This window comes from Olea europaea, chromosome 16 (assembly GCF_002742605.1).
Source record: "Olea europaea var. sylvestris chromosome 16, O_europaea_v1, whole genome shotgun sequence".
Classification (NCBI taxonomy): domain Eukaryota; kingdom Viridiplantae; phylum Streptophyta; class Magnoliopsida; order Lamiales; family Oleaceae; genus Olea; species Olea europaea.
Genome location: NC_036252.1, coordinates 11366566 through 11385931, shown reverse-complemented (window position 1 = coordinate 11385931; position 19366 = coordinate 11366566). Strand labels below are relative to the sequence as shown.

The window sequence follows — 19366 nt, the reverse complement described above, 5'->3', positions numbered from 1 at the left end:
GCTGTGGGATCTGTGAATGTGGTCCTGTGAGAGGTCGGCTCAATGTTGTGGCACATAAACAGCCACAGGATTGCTATAGACGGTGTCAGCTCAATCTGATGCCACTCGGTAGTGGGGAGTGGCCATGCATTTTGTCACCCCAATAAGATTTTCGCCACTTCAGGCCAATTGAAGTCACCTGGTATAGGCGTTATGTTTTCCCACGTGAGCTGGTAGTAGTCTTGAATAACTTCGGGTGAGAATGTGATCCATTTTCCCCGGACCCAAGTTTGATGTAGGTGGTCGGACCCTGGTGTGTCAATTTCTGTATTGAAGTTGGTGTAAAATTCCCCCACCAACAATTCATAACTCCGATGTGGCTGCTCCACTAGTTTATTCCATCCACAGTTCTGCACCAAAGTAGTCAGCTCGAAACCAGGAAAGTCTTCCAACTTAACAGCCCGTTCTGGTGTCACTGTCCAACGACTCACTATGTTTTCATAACGGGCTGCTGCCTCGGAGGTCAAGAATCTTTGTATACCTCCTTCAAGCACTCGAGTGCGTGCTGTGCCGGATGATGAGCCGACCTTCTCCTTTCCTTTTGAAGTTCGTTTTGGTGGCATCCTACAAAGTTGGAAAATAGCTAGCATTAGACATCTTGTTATACAGCGAGAAATCGCATGAAATGAAAAGCATGTAAATCACAAATCCCCCAAACTTGTTTCAATAAACATGTAGACTACCACGGTGTGTAATGAACAATGTATGATGATTAGAGTAGTATAAATGTATAATCCATATGAAAGTATAAGAAAATATGGGTGAATATGCTCATAGTGAAAGGGTTGGAGTCATGATTGAGTGTACATCTTCGGCCCCGGGCACCATCGAGAATTATCAAGATTTTCCCGGGCAACCTCCGAGCATATGGAAGTATGCAATGAGTCTAGCACATACCCAAATTTTAGCTCAATCAGAGGTCGTTTGGTGTGTCAAATAGTAGTGTAAAATAAGGGACGGAGGGTGCTGTGGGCATGCTATGACTTAGCTATTTCTGTGCATGTGTGTGTTGATGTCGTCTTAAGTCACATTGTTTGGTAATACGTAACAACGAGTTATTCCATTCATCGAATAGTCAAATGACATGCTAGATGTTCATAAATGTATTATAGTACCAAGAGGGGCATTTTATCGAACATGTTGTATGCGTTGTGAGACCTTCATATACTAGCCAAAAATTTACTAGTTCACATGGTTCCCCATTCAAAAACAATCACCAAACGCATACACATCCATCAATCAAATGAATTTAAGGCAAAATATACCAAAATACCCAAAAATTAACAATGTGGCAATTTATCAAACACATTGCATGCATTCTTTAGAAATCCATATAAAATCAAATAACTCAAAATTAGAATTACCCCATGACACAAATGAATTGCAAACAATACACTCCATCCACCATCAACACCCCAATCTCCCCAAAATGCAAAAAAAATCAATTCGAAAACAATTAAAAAAAACGAGCACAATGAGGGATATAGTCCAAAGTCATACCTTCAAAATGATGTGTTCTCCAACCTCAAGAGTCTTGTGTAATGTAGGTGATTGAAGTGTTATCAAGTGTAGAAATCTGATCTAAGATGGATTTGGGCGAGAGAGGGTTTGGGAAAAATTGATTGGAAACCTAAGAAATTGATTCGGGCGTGGGTTAAAAACTACTCTCAACTGGAGTTATCACAATTGACTATGTTAGGTCAAAGGATAATATTGGGGATCTGCTAACCAAAAGGTTAAATAGAGTGTTAGTTGGGAAATCATCAAAAGGAATGGGACTCAAGCCCTTGAAAGAATAAGTCATTACAAAGGAAACCCAACCTAGTTGACTGGAGATCCCAAGATCTAGGTTTAAAGGGACAACCTAACTGTAAAGACTTGATAAAATCACTGTGGGGTTATCACCTCCCGTCCATTCCTATGATATAACAGTGATGCCCGTAAGGATGAAAGTTAAGCAATAAGCTTTTAATGATTCTTACGCGTCGAAAATCGAGCCAAGTAATGTAGGTTACTTGTAATAAGAAATCACATATGTGAGAGAGAAGTGGGGCCGCTTCTAAAAGAATTGTGTAGGGTTCAATTCTTAGAAACTCTCATAGAACCAGGCATATGTTCATGGCCAAAATGAACAAAATAATGAGAATTGAAGGGTGTTAGGAAGAATCCTGTGTGAAGTATATCATCGTTTACACAAACGGCAGAACAGTTCAAAGACATCACGTCTACTGGTCAGTCAGTAAAGTAAATATGCTTTCACAAGGGAATGTTCAAAGAGTAACACCTACCTATCCTATGCAAGCTTCAACTGTTAAACTTTATCACCAAATCTTATGTCTCACGTTTCGTGTCTCTCCCAATTTTCATTCATATGGGGGATTGTTGGAAAAAATGAGCAAGCGGCTCACTTTTGGCACAATTTTCGGTCGGACCCGTTGGTCAAATTTGGAATATCAAAATTGATATGTGTTCTTCTCTGCGAGAACATCAAATTCATTTATTTATTTGCCAAAAATGAAGTTCGGGTGAATGAGAAATTGAAGTTTAAAGAGGACAATTGAAAATTGTCTATGCTGTTAGGAAAACTATAGTTAACTTTGTCCCACATAGGAAAAACATGAAAATCAAGACCACTTTATATATGGCTATGCATTGGAATGGTGTGATCATGTGTAATATAAAAGGCTCTCTCCACGTGCACGCGCAGGGGGGTGCAAATCACGGACATAAATAATCTTCGGATCTTGAAATTGGGTGCGGGTGCAACCTGCGCACACGAATGTCAGACCGAACAGAGCAAAAACTGGTCAGTTTGGATTGTCCGCATTTTGTAATTTTTTTTTTTTTGAGGTTTTTCCAAATCACTTTTGAGTGTCTGAAACTTCTAAAACTCCAGTGGTCAAAAATGAAGTGTAACTCCGAAAATTGTAATGGTTAATGCAGAAACTAATGGTCGGATTCAGTCTGTATAATTTCACTCAATTTCCAGCAGTTTATACACTGCAATTTTCGTCTGCCTTTGTACAGTTCTATTTTCTGATTTTGTTCCGTCTCCTCCTGTGTCCATTCCTGTAAGGTGATATTGTTCGAACACTCACCCAGTTCGTCGGAGTAGAACTGCGGTGCTCGAATTCTGCTGGTTACTGTTGTATCCTGGGAGACAGACGCTTGAACTAAACCTCTAACACTACGGTGAGGGGGCGAATTTGTTTTAAGAAAATTGTGTTTACACAGGCTTCGGGGTTAAAAGTTTATTTCTAAATATATATACTTCCAGTTTGAGTATCCGTGCTTTAATTATTTGTAGATTTACACGCTTACAGAGTTTATTTAGCTTTATGAAATTTATACTACTTTTATGTTTCTACAAATAATATAATTTGTCATTCTTATTTAAGTAGAGATTTAGATAATAGTCTGTATCTAAGTAATTTGTGAAAAATAAAATTAATAAAAAATTTATCTGAATTTTTTTCGAAATTGTATTTGTGCAAATTATATGAAAACAAACACCAAATACAGTCACTGCCATATACGGTGACCGCCTGCCAAATACGGTAGGTTCCTAATACAGTAAGTAGCTGTCAAATACGGTGAGCAATTGCCAAATACTGTAAGTGTGAATTCGGTGTCTAAAACAAAAATGCGATATATGAGAACCCAATTCCACTCCATACACTACCTATTAAATATAACAACAAGAACTAATCTCAAATTTAATTATTTTAGTTTAATATTTATTGTATAATAAAGTCTCTTGATCATGATAGGAGTATCATTTATCTCTTTCGAATAATATGCACGTACGTCACGATTCTTGTATCAACAATTACAAAGAATAATTTATTCAATCTGAAATAATTGTCTCTTCATGTAAAATTGGAGGACATGTTTGTTTTTCATACTAAACTTCTTATTCATATGCATGTGATTTGTTAAAATGCCTAGGTTAAGTTAAATACTTTATTTCATTCTTGATTTTAGCATCAAAGAACTTTCATCGAGACTTCTCTACAATGTCTCTGATTCCTCCTCCTGCTGTAATAGAAAACTTATTGGAGGAAGGAGAAACGACTGTCTACAAGAAAAATAGCAGAGGTTCTCCCTCAACCTCGAAAAAATGAGCATTAACTATCTTAACCTTTCACGCACATGTTGCATGTTCATGGTTCCGAAGGGCACAATAGTGGAGATGCTCTGCAACTATTTTTGCTAATTGACATTGTAATGAACTTTGACGAGTAGTTTGATGTGCAAGAAGAGAACGCAGTTGGTACAACAACTTATTTATTAGTTCTCAACCTATTTCTTAAAGGTGAAAGCTACACCTAACCAAGCATATATAAAATTAAGAATAATGTTATCTAATATCAGTATAGATGACCATACTTGATAGTTTCAACTAAAATGAATCATTTGACATTATATTTAGGGATGTCAATGGAGCAGGATGGGTTCCCCCATCCTCCCGGCTCGTCGGACATTTTCTCACCCCATACCTATCCCGTTACCCGTTTAAGGCGGGCCGTGCAGGGAAAATTACCCGTTTATATATACTTTTTTTTGCCTCCATCCATTAAAGTAAAACAATAATATAATTATTAAAATTTTTAATTAATTTATTTATTTTTAAAATTAAATTATTCGAATATATTTGATAAATTAAGGTTTTTATTGTTTATCGTATTCATTAGATAATCTTAATTGTCATCTTCTATTAGAATTAATGAAATTTCGCAGAATTTTCCATTTAAAGTATTGAATTTAAAAAAAAAAATTAATGGGGTAGGGCAGGTGTTACCCTTACCCGCCTCGGGCGGAACTTCCCGCCCCGAATACTCGATTAAGTGGGTAATCCTCGCCCCGTTTAAGGTGGGGCCGCTGGTATCGAGTTTGACGGTTTTTTTTCCCCATCCCTAATTGTATTTAAGTGAATCTAATGTCATGCATCTTCATAAACGTAAAACTTCTTGAATGAGTTTGATGGTTATACTTAATGCTTTCATAATTATGACAAATATAATTTCAAAATTACTTTTTCTATTTATAAAACCTTATGTAAACTGTTTTCAATTTTTAGTTTTGCAAAAGCACCCAAAATTTATTTGATTTCATATTTTGGAAAATGCACTTTCGAAAACAAATAGGTTATATAGAAAGCAAATGAGAAGATGACACGCAATAAAAAAAAAAACTTAAAAATAAAAGCCCTCGTTGGACATTTGGTTGATAGAACTATAACCTCAATGCGAAGCAAGTAGCTTAGTTTAATCCTAAAGGTTGAAGCAATCAAAAATAAGGAGAGTCTCTACTTGTTGATATGTGAATTTGTAATGGTAAAATCTATCCAAACTAAGAGAGGGTAAGGATTAGAATTGTTTAAATCCTAACCTTAGAATACACCCCGGAGAAATTGTGTGAAAAGAATACATTTGGGGATTGTGTATCTCTCGAGTGACGTAAGGATAAATTTGACCACTATGGGTCTGGGATAAACTAATCATAAGCTTGATATGTTGGCATGAGTTCACACACGCACGTTGAGTATTGCATTTGATGAGTAAAGGTTGATTCAATTCTCGCACTCTTGATATTGTTTCTATTATTATTACTAAGTCCAATCCTGAGACACGGCAAGCTATTAAGCCCTGTTTGTTTAGCATTAAGTCACTACATTGTTTGAGGACAAACAATAGTTTAAGTTTGGGGGATTTGATAAGTGTGTTTTCACACACTTATTTAGCTCACTAACATGACTTAAACATGGACAAAATAGTCGAATTATGACTTAATCTTGTTAAATTCATGCTATGTAGGTGTTTCTATGGAAAAGATGGAATTCAGAAGAAAAGAGCTGAAAAAGGACCAAAACGGAACAAAGCGATAGATCGAGGACCAAGTTGCAAATAATCCATAGATGAGACGGGAAACGAAATGAAGATTCAAGAATGTTAAAGTTCGGTCGGATGAGGAAAGGAGTTAAGAGGTGAAGTATGGTCGAAGTATTATCAAGTATCAAATTTCAGGTCCTAGATAAGCTTATTAACTTTTCTTAAACACATTCTTAACGACCACTCTTCCCTCACCCCTGCACCACATCCCTTACCGGGAGAATGATATAAAAGCAATTGTTTAAGGTCATGTTCTCCAAAATTACTGGGATTTGGTATCCGCTATCTTAAGCTGACATATCTCAGGTCCTAGATGTCTAAATTGAATTTCAATCATGCATTAATTATTTGATATTATTATGCAAAATGATAGATGATATGATCTTGGATTTTGATCTCCATTGCATCCAATAATCAAGTTTACGGTTGTGCATGTAATAAATCATTAAATGCATCTCACATGGAATAGATAAAATTATTGCAATTAGTTGACTTGAAAAATAAGAAGAAAAATATTGAGAAAAACGTGAAATCAAATGGTATTATTGTTCAAGAAACTCCACTAGTGCCTAGGTGGGAGGGTTGGCAACATCTAGGAAAAGGAACAAATAACGATTACTCCAGAATTACAAAAAGAGGAGAATGAAGTAGTTGTGATTCGACTATAGAAAACAATATGATGAAGTTAAGTGATAAGTGTGTTTTCACACATTTATTTAGCTCACTAACATGACTTAAACATGGACAAAATAGTCGAATTATGACTTAATCTTGTTAAATTCATGCTATGTAGGTGTTTCTATTGAAAAGATGAAATCCAGAAGAAAAGAGCCGAAAAAGGACCAAAACGGAACAAAGCGATAGATCGAGGACCAAGTTGCAAATAATCCATAGATGAGACGGGAAATGAAATGAAGATTCAAGAGTGTTAAAGTTCAATCGGATGAGGAAAGGAGTCAAGAGGTGAAATATGGTCGAAGTATTATCAAGTATCAAATTTCAGGCGAAAAAGTTATGCTCGTGATTTTGAGTTTCTACTTGAGATCCATTTTTGGCATAGTAAACATCAGAATTTGAGGAAGCCTATTTCTATCAAAAGTGTACATCTTTGAGTTTTCTTCCCAATGCACTTTGAAACACCTCAATCGGAGATCAAGAGAGAAAGTTATGACCAAAATACTGAAAGTTATCCGGAGGAAAAATTTTATAACCATGCGGCCGCACAGGGTATTGCAGGGATCCAAATGAGCTGAAAAATTGAACCATGCGACCGCATGGTTTAACACCATGTGGCCGCATGGCTTTAAGGTCGATAAAAAATTCTGAAATCCCGTTTTTAATTGAAACTTTTTCGGGGCTCCGTGGGGACATGATATAAAAGCCAAAATTCATCAGAAAAAGGGCGGAACGTCCAGGGAGAAGAAGAATACAACTTTTGGAGACAAAGAACACAAACTTGAAGCCGATTTCACAAGGATTCAAAGGGGTTTTCAAGGTTTTGTTCAAGAATTCAGATTTCAAGAACTTTCATACGGGTGTTATTCCTTCTAGTCATTAATTTCGTTTTGTTTTCTGTAATTATGAATCTTCTAGGCTAGGGTTTTAATTACTGGGTGATCGATGAATCGTTGTTTGTTATTTTAATTCTATATTTCATGAACTTGATATAAAGATTCGTTGGATATTTTGATTGATTTACATGCATTAATTTTCTTCCGCAATTAGTGGCCAATGATTGTGTGAGTATTGATGACTTGTTTCTTACATTCGAGAGAAGTGGAATAGGTTCGATAAGGTGTAAATTAACATAGGGTCCGATAGGGGATAGAGATATACCCCTATGCTTTATGTAATTCTTAAATTGTTCACAAAACTACATGCATTCTTGTATGTTTGCATCATCCATAGAGATATAGGCTGGTGGTGTGCAAGAATAGGTCTAATATATATCGAGAGAGTATATTGGATAGAATAGGAACATTGAATTGGCAAATTTTCATCGAATCATTAATTTTATGAAATTAGGGTTTTTATAACTTCATTCGGGGATTCGTGATCCTAGTGACTTTAATTTGATTCATTTTAATAAATTAGCTTTTAAACTTGCTTAATTTCATTTACTTGAGTGTTTAAGTCGTTTAATTAGAGAAATTTCGAAATTAGGGTTTCTAATTGAGAAATTAGGGTTTTTAGTTGAAATTAGGGTTTTTAATTGAAATTGGGGCTTTTTGCACTTAGATCACATTTTCACTCAATTAGATTCGGTTAAGGCTAGATTAAATAGAATTGAACTACTCAATCTCTGAGGGACGATATTCGAACTTTTAAAAATCCACTTTATTACTCGTTACGAACCGTACACTTGCGGTAGTTTTAAATCGAAAGAATTATTTCGTGAACATTAAGCTCAAAGTTTTATAGTTAGGGCCAATTACAAGAGCCCCGTCGGTTAAAGAGCGGAAACTCCACTTCGCTAAAATATGAAAACAATTATCTAATTAAGTTTATGTATTATTTTTCTTGATAAGATTTACCTTTTAAGAAGAAATTCAAGAAAATGCTATTAAAACTCAAAAAACTCAAACAAACACTTTGATGCTTCTAAAATTGAATTGAGTTATATGATATGAAGACTGATCTTCTCAAACAAGCAACCTTCATGTGAAGGGATAGGTTAAGGGTTTGAAATGAACATCTCTTAAACATGAAAAACATAATCAACTTATAGGCTAGCACTATTCTTTTTAATAAAGTTAATTTTTCCGTATGAAACCTCAAACACAATACTTAATTTCTAGAGAACCCCAAACTAAATAACTAAATAAATGGCATGTTGGAAAAAAAAAAAACACTGCTATGCATAGTAGAAACGACTTTAACTTTGATTATAAATATGGGATGGACCAAACTTAAAAAGTGTGAAATATTACCACCCCCCCCCCCCCCCCACACAAAAAAAAAAAAAAAAGGAAGGGAAAAAAAAAAAAAAAAGAAGAAGAAGAAAAAGAAGGGAAAACATAGCACCATCACCCTTCTCCACCTTTTTGGCGTCAGCACTAGGTTTGTAGAGAATGAAAGAAGGAAAAAAAAAAGAAAGACGAAGTGTCGGGTTGAAATGTGGAGGATCCAACATATATTTTATATCCATACCCATGTCTTGTCGTGTCTGATATGGGTACTCCGACTATTTGAAAGAGTCCGAATATCAAAGAATGTGACATAATGAGAATGAATAGACTAACTGTAGAGAAAAGGAAGGCAAAAGACTAGGAGTTTTTCTATGCATATTCATCCTCTGTTATATAAGATTAACAATTCTCTATACCAAGATGGAAGTTACTGTGGATGCAAGTATGATATAATGAGAATGAAAATGAAAATGCTGACTGTTGAGAGAGATGGAGCTAGGAGCTTGTATATGCGAGAGAAAAGGATAAGCAGCACAAAGTTCTACCTCCGAGATAAAATTTAAGATGACAAATGACTCAGAAATCTATGATTATTGATGCCAAAGCTTGCTTAGATTCCATTTTCAAAACAATGCGCATGTTAGGTTAAAAATGAATTGGGCGGACGTGATGAGACATGCCGAAAACTGAATTTAAATAAATAAATGAATCTCCTCTTACGACATAAGCTCTTAGATGAAGGGGTTCTACAATTATTAGTTAATCTGATAGACTTGATTTTCATGATAAGTAGTTTTTTAGTTTTCAAGATTGGCTTTTAGTGTCTAAATATTGATCTTGTGATGGATGGTTCAATGTCAACTAGTGGTTAAGTAAACTCAACTGCCTGATTCGAAAACCTTTCAGAAAGTCCATTGTTCAAATCTGATTGTCTACAGCTGCCTGTTCTTGTTCAACCAGTAAGAGTGGAAAGGACTGAGAGAATCTTGTACATTTCAATGTCATTGATTCTTGAATATCTTTAGAAGTCGTCAAGTTTGAATTCCATTTTTTAAGAGAGAATAATGATCCCCCTCACGTCTAAAACTGTTTCTTATGTCTTATTGACTACTGAGTACCAAAACTGTTTTCTTTGGCAATTTGAGACCTTCCCCCAATGTTTTCCTAGCGCTTGCAGAAAGTACATTTTAATGAGATTACACCACTGCTCTCTTTGCAAAAAAAAAAATAATAATAATAAAAAAAAAAAAAAAGTTGCCAGTTACATTAAAAAAAGGAAAAAAATACCCCCCCCCCCCCCCCCCGAAAAAAAAAAAACAAGAGAGAGAGAGGAAAAAAGGATGTCATGGAATTAATTCGAATTGTGTACAGGGCTTAGTTTCAATACCAAAATCAAGCAAACATAAAGACTTGAAATCCACAACTCATTCACTTCGGTTGCTACAATCTTTCGCCATAAATGACAAGATTGCAGTAGTTATTTGCAATCGTAAGTAAGGAGAACCAATTGAAGAACAAAGATAAACTCAAGGTACAAAGGAGGAGGATAACAAGAACAGCAACCACTGTTTTTCTCTTGCAAATTCACACAAGGCTTAAATTCTCAAAGGGATGCTTATATAGAGATTGGTTAGAAACAAAGTTGGGCAAAAATGGGACAAGATTTATAAGAACCATCTACAAGTGATTAATAGGCTGTATTCAGGTCGAGCCAATCACTATGATGTTGATATACTGTTGGAAATAATGTTACTCCACCAAAGATATTATGAGAACGAATTACAAACAAAATAAAAAAAAATCGAAAGAAGTATAGGAGATGAAGAAATAGCAAAGTATATATATGAAGAAATTGAAGGCTCAAACACAATCTTTGATTGTTGTCCTCAAACGTATTTTGCCCCCACTATTTTGGTTTTTAAAGGGTGATCCGGCAAAAGGTTTGAAGGATTAATCAAGCCTTATAGAGATTCAAACACTAAACACTTGTTTGAATCTCTAAAACTTAAGAACACAAAGAAAAAGATGAATATGAGAGGGTATTTTCTTTTGGATTTGATCTCAAGAAGTATCAATATAATAGGTGTTTTTTCAACGACCCAAGATCACCTATTTATAGCCAAGTAGTATGGCTTCACGAAGTGGTGCACCTTATGGATGAAAAGCCACCAAAAAACCAACAAAAAACGACCCAACGGTCGACTTTTCTGTACCATGCGACCGCATGATACAAACCCATGCGGTCGCATGGTACAATCCTACCGAGACCATTTCATACCACTTCATAATAATCCCCCACTTGTTCATAATTAACAAGTTCTCATATTCAAATTATACGATACTCATGCGTAAGGATTAGATATCTTTCGATTTGAATCTAACCATAGTGTAATTCAAACAAAGTAAAGTCAAAATTCAAGGTAGCGTGAAGCTTTGAACCAAGTATTTCATGTGACAATACCGGTAAGAACACACACACGAATATCACGTGTTCTCAAGTTCCTCGTTTCTCGCTTAGCGCTTTATGACCTTGCGCTTATCCTTTTCAATAAACTTTTAAGAGAGAACTCCAACTCTCTATTAAAGCGGCACCACCTTGAAGTTTATTTAGGTAAAGTTCTTCCAGTACCTTTGTTACTTTTAGAAGTACTTGCGGTTTTACACTGAACTTTATTAAGACCTTATAGCTCAACCCTCGTTTCAGTAACAACCAGCATTATATTAATCTAGGATAGGATTATTGCGGATTATAATAAAGCTGTAACTATTCACATATCGAATGACTTGTTGTTACCCTTTGAACCCGTGTAAAACCTTTTGAGTAACGACAGGTAGGGTTACCATCATTGGTGGATATTTCAGTTAAGGAGTTTCAATCCCATCCTACTTGAAGTAGATGCCACTAAATCTCTATTTAGAGGTTTAGTTAGAGGATCCGCCAAATTTTCATTCGACCTTACATAATTTAGGGAAATTATTCCATCTTTGATTAACTTCCTTATGTAGTTGTGTCTAAGACTCATATGTCTAGACTTCCCGTTATATACATCATTGTATGCTTTACCTAAAGTGGCTTGACTATCACACATTATTGGTATTGAAGAAATATTCTTTGATCCCAAAGGTATCTCATAGAATAAGTCTTTAAGCCATTCAGCCTCCTTTCCTGTATCTGATAGGGCTACAAATTCAGATTCCATAGTTGAATGTGTTATGCATGTTTGTTTCTTCGACTTCCAAGAAACTGCACCTCCTCCTAGAGTAAACACCCAACCCGTAGTTGATTTACTTTCATTCGTGCTAGATATCCAACTAGCATCAGTAAATCATTCTAATATTGCTGGAAATTTAGTATATTGTAGACCTAAGTTCTTGGTTTTCTTTAAGTATCCGAGAACTCTCCCAATTGCTTTCCAATGTTCATTACTTGGATTGCTAGTAAACCTACTAAGTTTACTTATTGCATAGGCTATATCTGGTCTTGTGCATTGAACTGCATACATAAGACTTCCAATAGCACTTGCATACTCTAATTGAGCAATTTCTCTTCCATCATTTTTTACAAGTTTTGAGCTTGGATCAATAGGGGTATTATACTCTTTTATGTTCAAATGTTTGAACTTATTTATCACATTCTCAATATAATGTGATTGACTAAGGTAATAACCCCCACTAGTCTTTGAGACTTTGATACCCAAAATAGTATCAACTTGTCCAAGATCCTTCATCTTAAATGTGGAAGATAGAAACCTCTTCGTTTCTTTTATCCCATCCATGTGATTACTTATAATCAACATGTCATCAACATATAAGCATATAAATATCATGTAATCATCACGCACTTTAGAATACAAACATCTATCTACACTTTTATGTTTAAATCCATATGATATAATTGCTATGTCAAATTTCTCATGCCACTTCTTAGGTGCTTGCTTTAGCCCATATAACGATTTAATTAACTTGCATACCTTATGTTCATTTCTTGGTAAAACAAAATCTTATGGTTGTTCCATATAGACCTCCTCATCGAGATCCCCATTTAGGAATGCCGTTTTGACATCCATTTGATGAACATGCAAGTCATATATCGAGGCTAATGCAAACAATATCCTAATTGAAGTTATTCTTGCTACCCGTGCATAAGTGTCAAAATAGTCAATTCCTTCCTTTTGTCGATAACCTTTGGCTACAAGTCTAGCTTTGAAAGTATTTAGAGAACCATCAATATTGTATTTTCTCCTAAATACCCATTTACAACCAATAGGTTTGGATCCGGGTGGTAGATCTACAAGTTCCCAAGTTTTATTTGACATTATTGAATCAATTTCATCCTTGATTGTATCTTTCCAAAACATGCTATCTCGAGAAGCCATAGCTTCTTTATAAGTTTTAGGATCGGTTTCCACTTGTAGAACAAAAGGAATTGTTCTTACAACATTCAACTCATTTCCTTCTACTAAGTAAAAGGAGATAAGTTGAGAATCAATTTCATCCAGTCCTAAAGACTTCTTAACTCGAGTTCTTTTGCTTCTTCGTGGTTCATTATATTCATTAATATCTTTAGAAGATATTTCATCCCGTATTCCACTTGAGCTTGGGATATTTTCAAGATTTTCCCTTAATTCGTTATTCGAGGTTAACGAATCTTCAAAGAACTCTACATCACTTGATTCAATAATCACATTGGTCTCCAAATTTAACAATCTATAAGATTTGCTATTGTTAGCATATCCAAAAAAAGCACATTTAATGCCTCTTGGACCTAATTTGTTTCTATTAGGGTTCGTGTTCTTGCAATAGGCAAGACAACCCCACACTTTGAAGTATCCAATGTTTGGTTTTCTTCCTTTCCATAATTGATAAGGAGAAACCTTAGTATGTTTTGAAGGAATCCTATTAAGTATCCTACATGCACTTAATAAAGTTTCACCCCATAAGTTAAAAGGTAACTTAGCAAATATAAGCATAGCATTAATCATTTCTACTAATGTTCTATTCTTTCTTTCAGTCAAACCATTTTGTTTGGGAGTCCTTGGTGCAGAACATTGATGAATTATGCCATGTTGTTCACAAAATAAATTAAAATCACTAGAAAAGTATTCACCACCTCTATCACTCCTTAATGTTTTTATTTTCTTTCCTAGATGATTTTCAACTTCATTCTTATAAATCCTAAACATGTTAAATGCTTCATGTTTATGTTTCATTAAATACACATATGTATATCTAGAAAAGTCATCAATAAAGGTAATAAAATACATATTTCCACCTCTAGTTAACATGCCGTTTAACTCACATATATCCGTATGAATTAGTTCCAAAATACTAGATGTTCTTTTTACACTTTGATATGGTTTTTTAATCATCTTGATTCTACACAAGTTTTGCATCTATATTCATTATTGTCATCATATGAAATTAAGTCACACTTTTTCATTCCCAATATGTCCTAACCTAGCATGCCATAATGAAAATAAATCCACAACATAAGCAAGATCAACTTTATTTATTTTATTGTCAACAGTACAAAGTTTGACCATTCCTTCACAAGAATAGCCTTTTCCAACAAAATTCCCTTTAAGGGATAATACAAGTTTACCGGATTCATACACACTTTTGATACCTGGTTTTCCTAAGAGATTTCCACTAACTAAGTTCCGATTTATATCCGGAACATGTAATACATTAGTAAGGGTAACGTTTTTCCCGGAAGTGAAGATTAAATCTACATTTCCTTTACCAATTACTTTGGACCGAACTTCGTTGTCCATTTGAATCTCTTGGTCTCCATCCATTTCATGATAGGTCTTGAATAAAGATTTATCATATGATATATGTACCGTAGCACAAGTATCATACCACCACCCGGGAACCGTTCCCTTAATTGCATTTATCTCGCTCACGGTGACCACAATCTTTTCTTCTTGAATGGAGTTGATTTTACCTTCGGAGTTGTTTCTTTTCCGGTGTCTACAGTCTTTTGCATAGTGACCAGACTTTCCACACCCAAAGCAACCTCCTTTGTTCTTCTTCTTGAACTTGTTAAAGTTTCTTGAAGGCTTCCTTTTGTTGGTTTTGAACAATCATACCACTTCATAACATATACTTAATTCAACCTTTTTTAACATCATTGTCCAAAATTTATTAGTTATCAAAACCTAACAAATTTTCACCTTGATACCTAATGAACCTACAAGCAAACAATACAAAGTTTATACTTGCCTAATTAAGGTAACCAAATAAAACTAAAATCACAAACTTACCTGTGTTTTCGATCGAAAATACATACTATACATACTTATGCTTCACCGAGGGCTAATGTCAAGAACCTAAGTAGAAACAGATATTCACAGTAATCAATCAAGAGCTTATAATAACACACATGAGATGAACACACATCATATGATAATTCACTGATCTTTCCAACACATTTAACATACGGAGAACATCAAATTATCGCCATGCATGTTTATCAAGTATGGCCAACATACCACCAATGCATAAATGGTCTTATGAAAAGATCTCACCAGAATTATCATAAATCATTTCGCATAACTCGTACGTCGAGAACACTCAAGTCCTCTCATCGCCAACCACGTAATAGAGGTGATAGTAATGTCACTCTTTCACTTCATCCGATTAGGATTCCCGACATTTAATCACATCACCTTTTGTCATTCAAATGGCACTCTTCACATCCTCATACATCTTACCAATGCACCTTCAGGTATCTATACTTCATATTACCAATAAACATACCTACTTCTAATGAACTTACTAAAACAAGAACACACCTAGTATCAATCCTCACAATAGTAATCTCAATCACCATGCATGCAACACATTATACATAGTAATATAGTCACTCTCAAACTCATGTAAAAAACACATATCAACCATATTGAAATGTAACATAAAACAATGCACCGAATCAAGCAATCATTCATGCAAATGAGATTTCACACAGATGCAAAAGCAAGAGTAGAGTTTATTATCAATAAACATCACTTGAGTCAGCTAATGGGCACATATTGTTTATGAGAGCTTGTTTAATGTAGATTTTTTAATAATATATTTTATGAAAAAAGTGATTTTTTGATGAAGTATAATTATTAAATACAAAAAAATTATGGATTCACGAGCAAATTATTTATTGGAAAATACGTGATTGAAAATGAGTTTTTAAATAATCTATACCAAATTGGAACTAAATATATTTTTGAATGCCAACATAATTTCATTTATTATATGGCCACAAATAGCAGGAAAAACAAACTAAGGAATACAGTAAATCAACCAATAGCTAACAATAGGTGTAAAATATACAAAATTGGTAATAAATAGAGCCCTTGAAAAGTAAAGAAAGGCAAGAATATATTTATCCCAAACTGAAGATTTGTCTAACATTAATATCTAACTGATACCACCATACTTGGTGGTGATATTTTGAATACAAATTAGCAGAATTTAAATGTCAATGCCTTCAATTATTACTACTGCCACTACCATATTTTTATATAAATAGGGGTAGCAAATTTGTAAAGAATACAAAGAATTTTCTCTCTATCTGCGTGTGAATACAGTATACAGATACAAGATATGGCCGGTGATAATGGGCATGTACATGTAGAATATGATGAAGAAAGTTTGAGTAGTGCAAACAAAATTCAACCTGTCTTCTCTACACCTATGCAAGTTCATTTTCTTTCCTTCAACTTTTACTTATTTATATATGTTTTTCAAATCTTCTTGTAGTTGGAAAAAAAATAGTCGATTTAGATTTTCCAGTAGGTGTAACAGTGAAGCGAACGAAAAGATGGGAAAGATGTTCACAGTAGCTAGATATGTATCCGTAGTAGATTCCAAATTTATTAAGAATAAAGCATAATTTATCATTTGTTGTGGTTTCTTCAAAACTCTTGTCGTTTTGATAAGTTAAAACTTCGAACGTTTAGCAGGCCAGAGCACTGGACAGATGAGCAGAAAAGGACGAAGAATACTTCTCTTACACTGAGTGAATCGCTGGGCTTGGAAGACTTCCTTTCTTTAGATGTTTGTACCTTTTTTTCCTCTTCAACCACCGCGCCCTGCTCCTCCCCACCCCACTCAAAGATTAAATATACATGATTAAACATGTCATTATTAAAGTCTTCCGAATGATGCGATTCTATATAGTGTTAGAATGACAAAATCTTGCTTTCAAGACTCGCCACCGGACCGGTATGAAAATTATGCATATGATTGAGCCTTTTGATGAGAATATTTCTACCTACATCTGAAAGGACGTGCTAAAAATTGAATTTAAACAAATAAATTTTTTTCTATCTATAAATTTAAACTTTTAAACAAGATGATTCTTGTTTACTCTTGAAGGTTTGGAGAGCCTCACTGGGAGAGCTGATTGGCACAGCAGTTCTTGTGTTCATGCTTGACACTATTGTGATATCAACCATTGAGACTGATGTCAAAATGCCAAACCTTGTATTGTCAATCCTTGCAGCCATTATTATTGCAATAGTACTTCTTGCAGTGCATCCTATTTCTGGAGGCCACATCAACCCAGTTATCTCCTTCTCGGCTGCCCTAGTTGGGTTGATCTCTGTGTCGAAAGCCTTAATCTACATTAGTGCACAATGTCTTGGAGCCGCGCTAGGTGAGGGTTAAACTCCCTATCGACGAACTTTATTTTGTTCCAAAGTAGTCCATGAAGTTCACGTTGTCTTCCAGTTTGATGACTAAAGTTAAAATTCTTGAAAAATGCTACCTGTACAGATTTTTTTAACAGACAGGGTTACAGGTGCTGAGTTGATAAGATTTTATTGGTTGGTTTAACTTTGTTTTGTTATCCCAAATGGTGTGACATCTCGTCAACGTAGCATTCTGTTAAAACAGTTTGTACAAGTAGCATTTCTCCAAATTCTTTAGTTTTTCTAATAGAATGTTTGGCTTAGATCAGATGATCAGGTGAAACAAAAAGCAAACTCTAGTTATCACTCTAAAGCAAAGAAATGTTCGATAAATAATATGAAACCTCACTATAAATTGAGTGACTAACAATGTTTTTTTACGCGACTACAGGTGCACTAGCTCTTAAAGCTGTGGTTAGTAGCACCATTGAACAAACCTTCTCACTTGGAGGCTGCACCCTGACAGTGATTGCCCCTGGCCCGAATGGGCTCGTTACAATCGGCCTCGAGACTGCCCAAGCCTTTTGGCTAGAAATAATTTGTACCTTCGTACTCCTTTTTGCTTCAGTTTGGATGGCATATGATCATCGCCAAGCAAAGGCATTAGGTCGTGTTCTTGTCTTTTCAATTGTGGGAGTTGTGCTAGGTCTCTTAGTGTTCATCTCCACCACAGTCACGGCCAAAAAGGGCTACGCCGGGGCGGGGATGAACCCGGCTAGGTGTTTTGGTGCAGCGGTTGTTAGAGGTGGCCACCTATGGAATGGACACTGGATTTTCTGGGTGGGCCCCGCCATTGCTTGCGTGGCCTTCTATTTGTACACGAAGATTATTCCACGTCAGCATTATCAGGCGAAGTTTTATGATCACGATTTCTTTAATGTTGTCAAGGCTATGTTTTGATTTAATGAATAGTTGTAACTTATTCAAGGTGAAAGGTGTCTTCCTTCTTTTGTTGCATCTCTCTCAAGCAACACGTTAATGTTGAGATGTGTGCCAATACATGGACAAGTTTCGATGCACTAAATAACGATTTTATAATAAATAAATTTTGATTTTTATATTAAGCCCTCGTTTGGTTCTGATTTTTCATCCAAAAAAATCAATTTTTTTATCGTTACATTCAGTAGTCAATATTTTTTATTTCTTCACTCACATATGGAACCTGCTTTTCTTTTTAACGATCAAAAAATCAATTCTCATAATTATTACCCGACAGGTCCTAAGTATTTGCATTGGGAAGTACACTGTGACAAAACTTTATTTTGATAATAAAAAAAAGTTGTTCATAAAAAATATATAAGAGTTGTTACCTTGTATATAAAGATTGTACTATTTCACATTCGAGTTTGCGATTTGTACTTATAGCAAAAAAAGTTTAATAGTGACACTAATACACTTAGAATATATTGAACGGGCCAAGAGTTAAATTCAGCCAATAAGCTAGACATAGACGAGACATAAACTAATTATAAAATCTTGAAAAATATACATATTCGAATAAGTCCCTCTTGTAGCTTTATAAAATCTTGGACTCAATTGCAATTACATTGAAAGGTTTAAAATTAATTTTAATTGTAATTAAAGTTCAAGACAATCGCAACAAAATCAATTTTGATTTGCTTAGACTTGAAACTTGAATTGAAACGCTTTTGTCTATAGGATTTCACTACATGTACTCGGGAGTGTAACACTCCGGGTTACCCACCCATCACATGGAGGATGGGTCCCACACCTCTATTGGACGTGGGACCTGAGCCCCATATGAGGGGCGGGTTATGGGAGTGTAAAACTTTAGGTACAAATGACAAAATCGTTGTCTATATGTACAAACTTGAGG

At 35.0% G+C, this 19366-nt stretch overlaps 1 protein-coding gene across 1 annotated transcript; it reads left to right on the top strand.

The window, feature by feature from the left end:
- The first annotated feature begins 16379 nt into the window (after positions 1-16379).
- Positions 16380-18551, top strand: LOC111412818 (probable aquaporin TIP4-3). Its single transcript, XM_023043713.1, has 4 exons — positions 16380-16533; positions 16801-16894; positions 17216-17495; positions 17921-18551. Exons 1-4 carry the CDS (start codon positions 16442-16444, stop codon positions 18427-18429), a joined length of 975 nt encoding a protein of 324 aa, XP_022899481.1. The 5' UTR covers positions 16380-16441; the 3' UTR covers positions 18430-18551.
- The last annotated feature ends 815 nt before the right edge of the window (positions 18552-19366 follow it).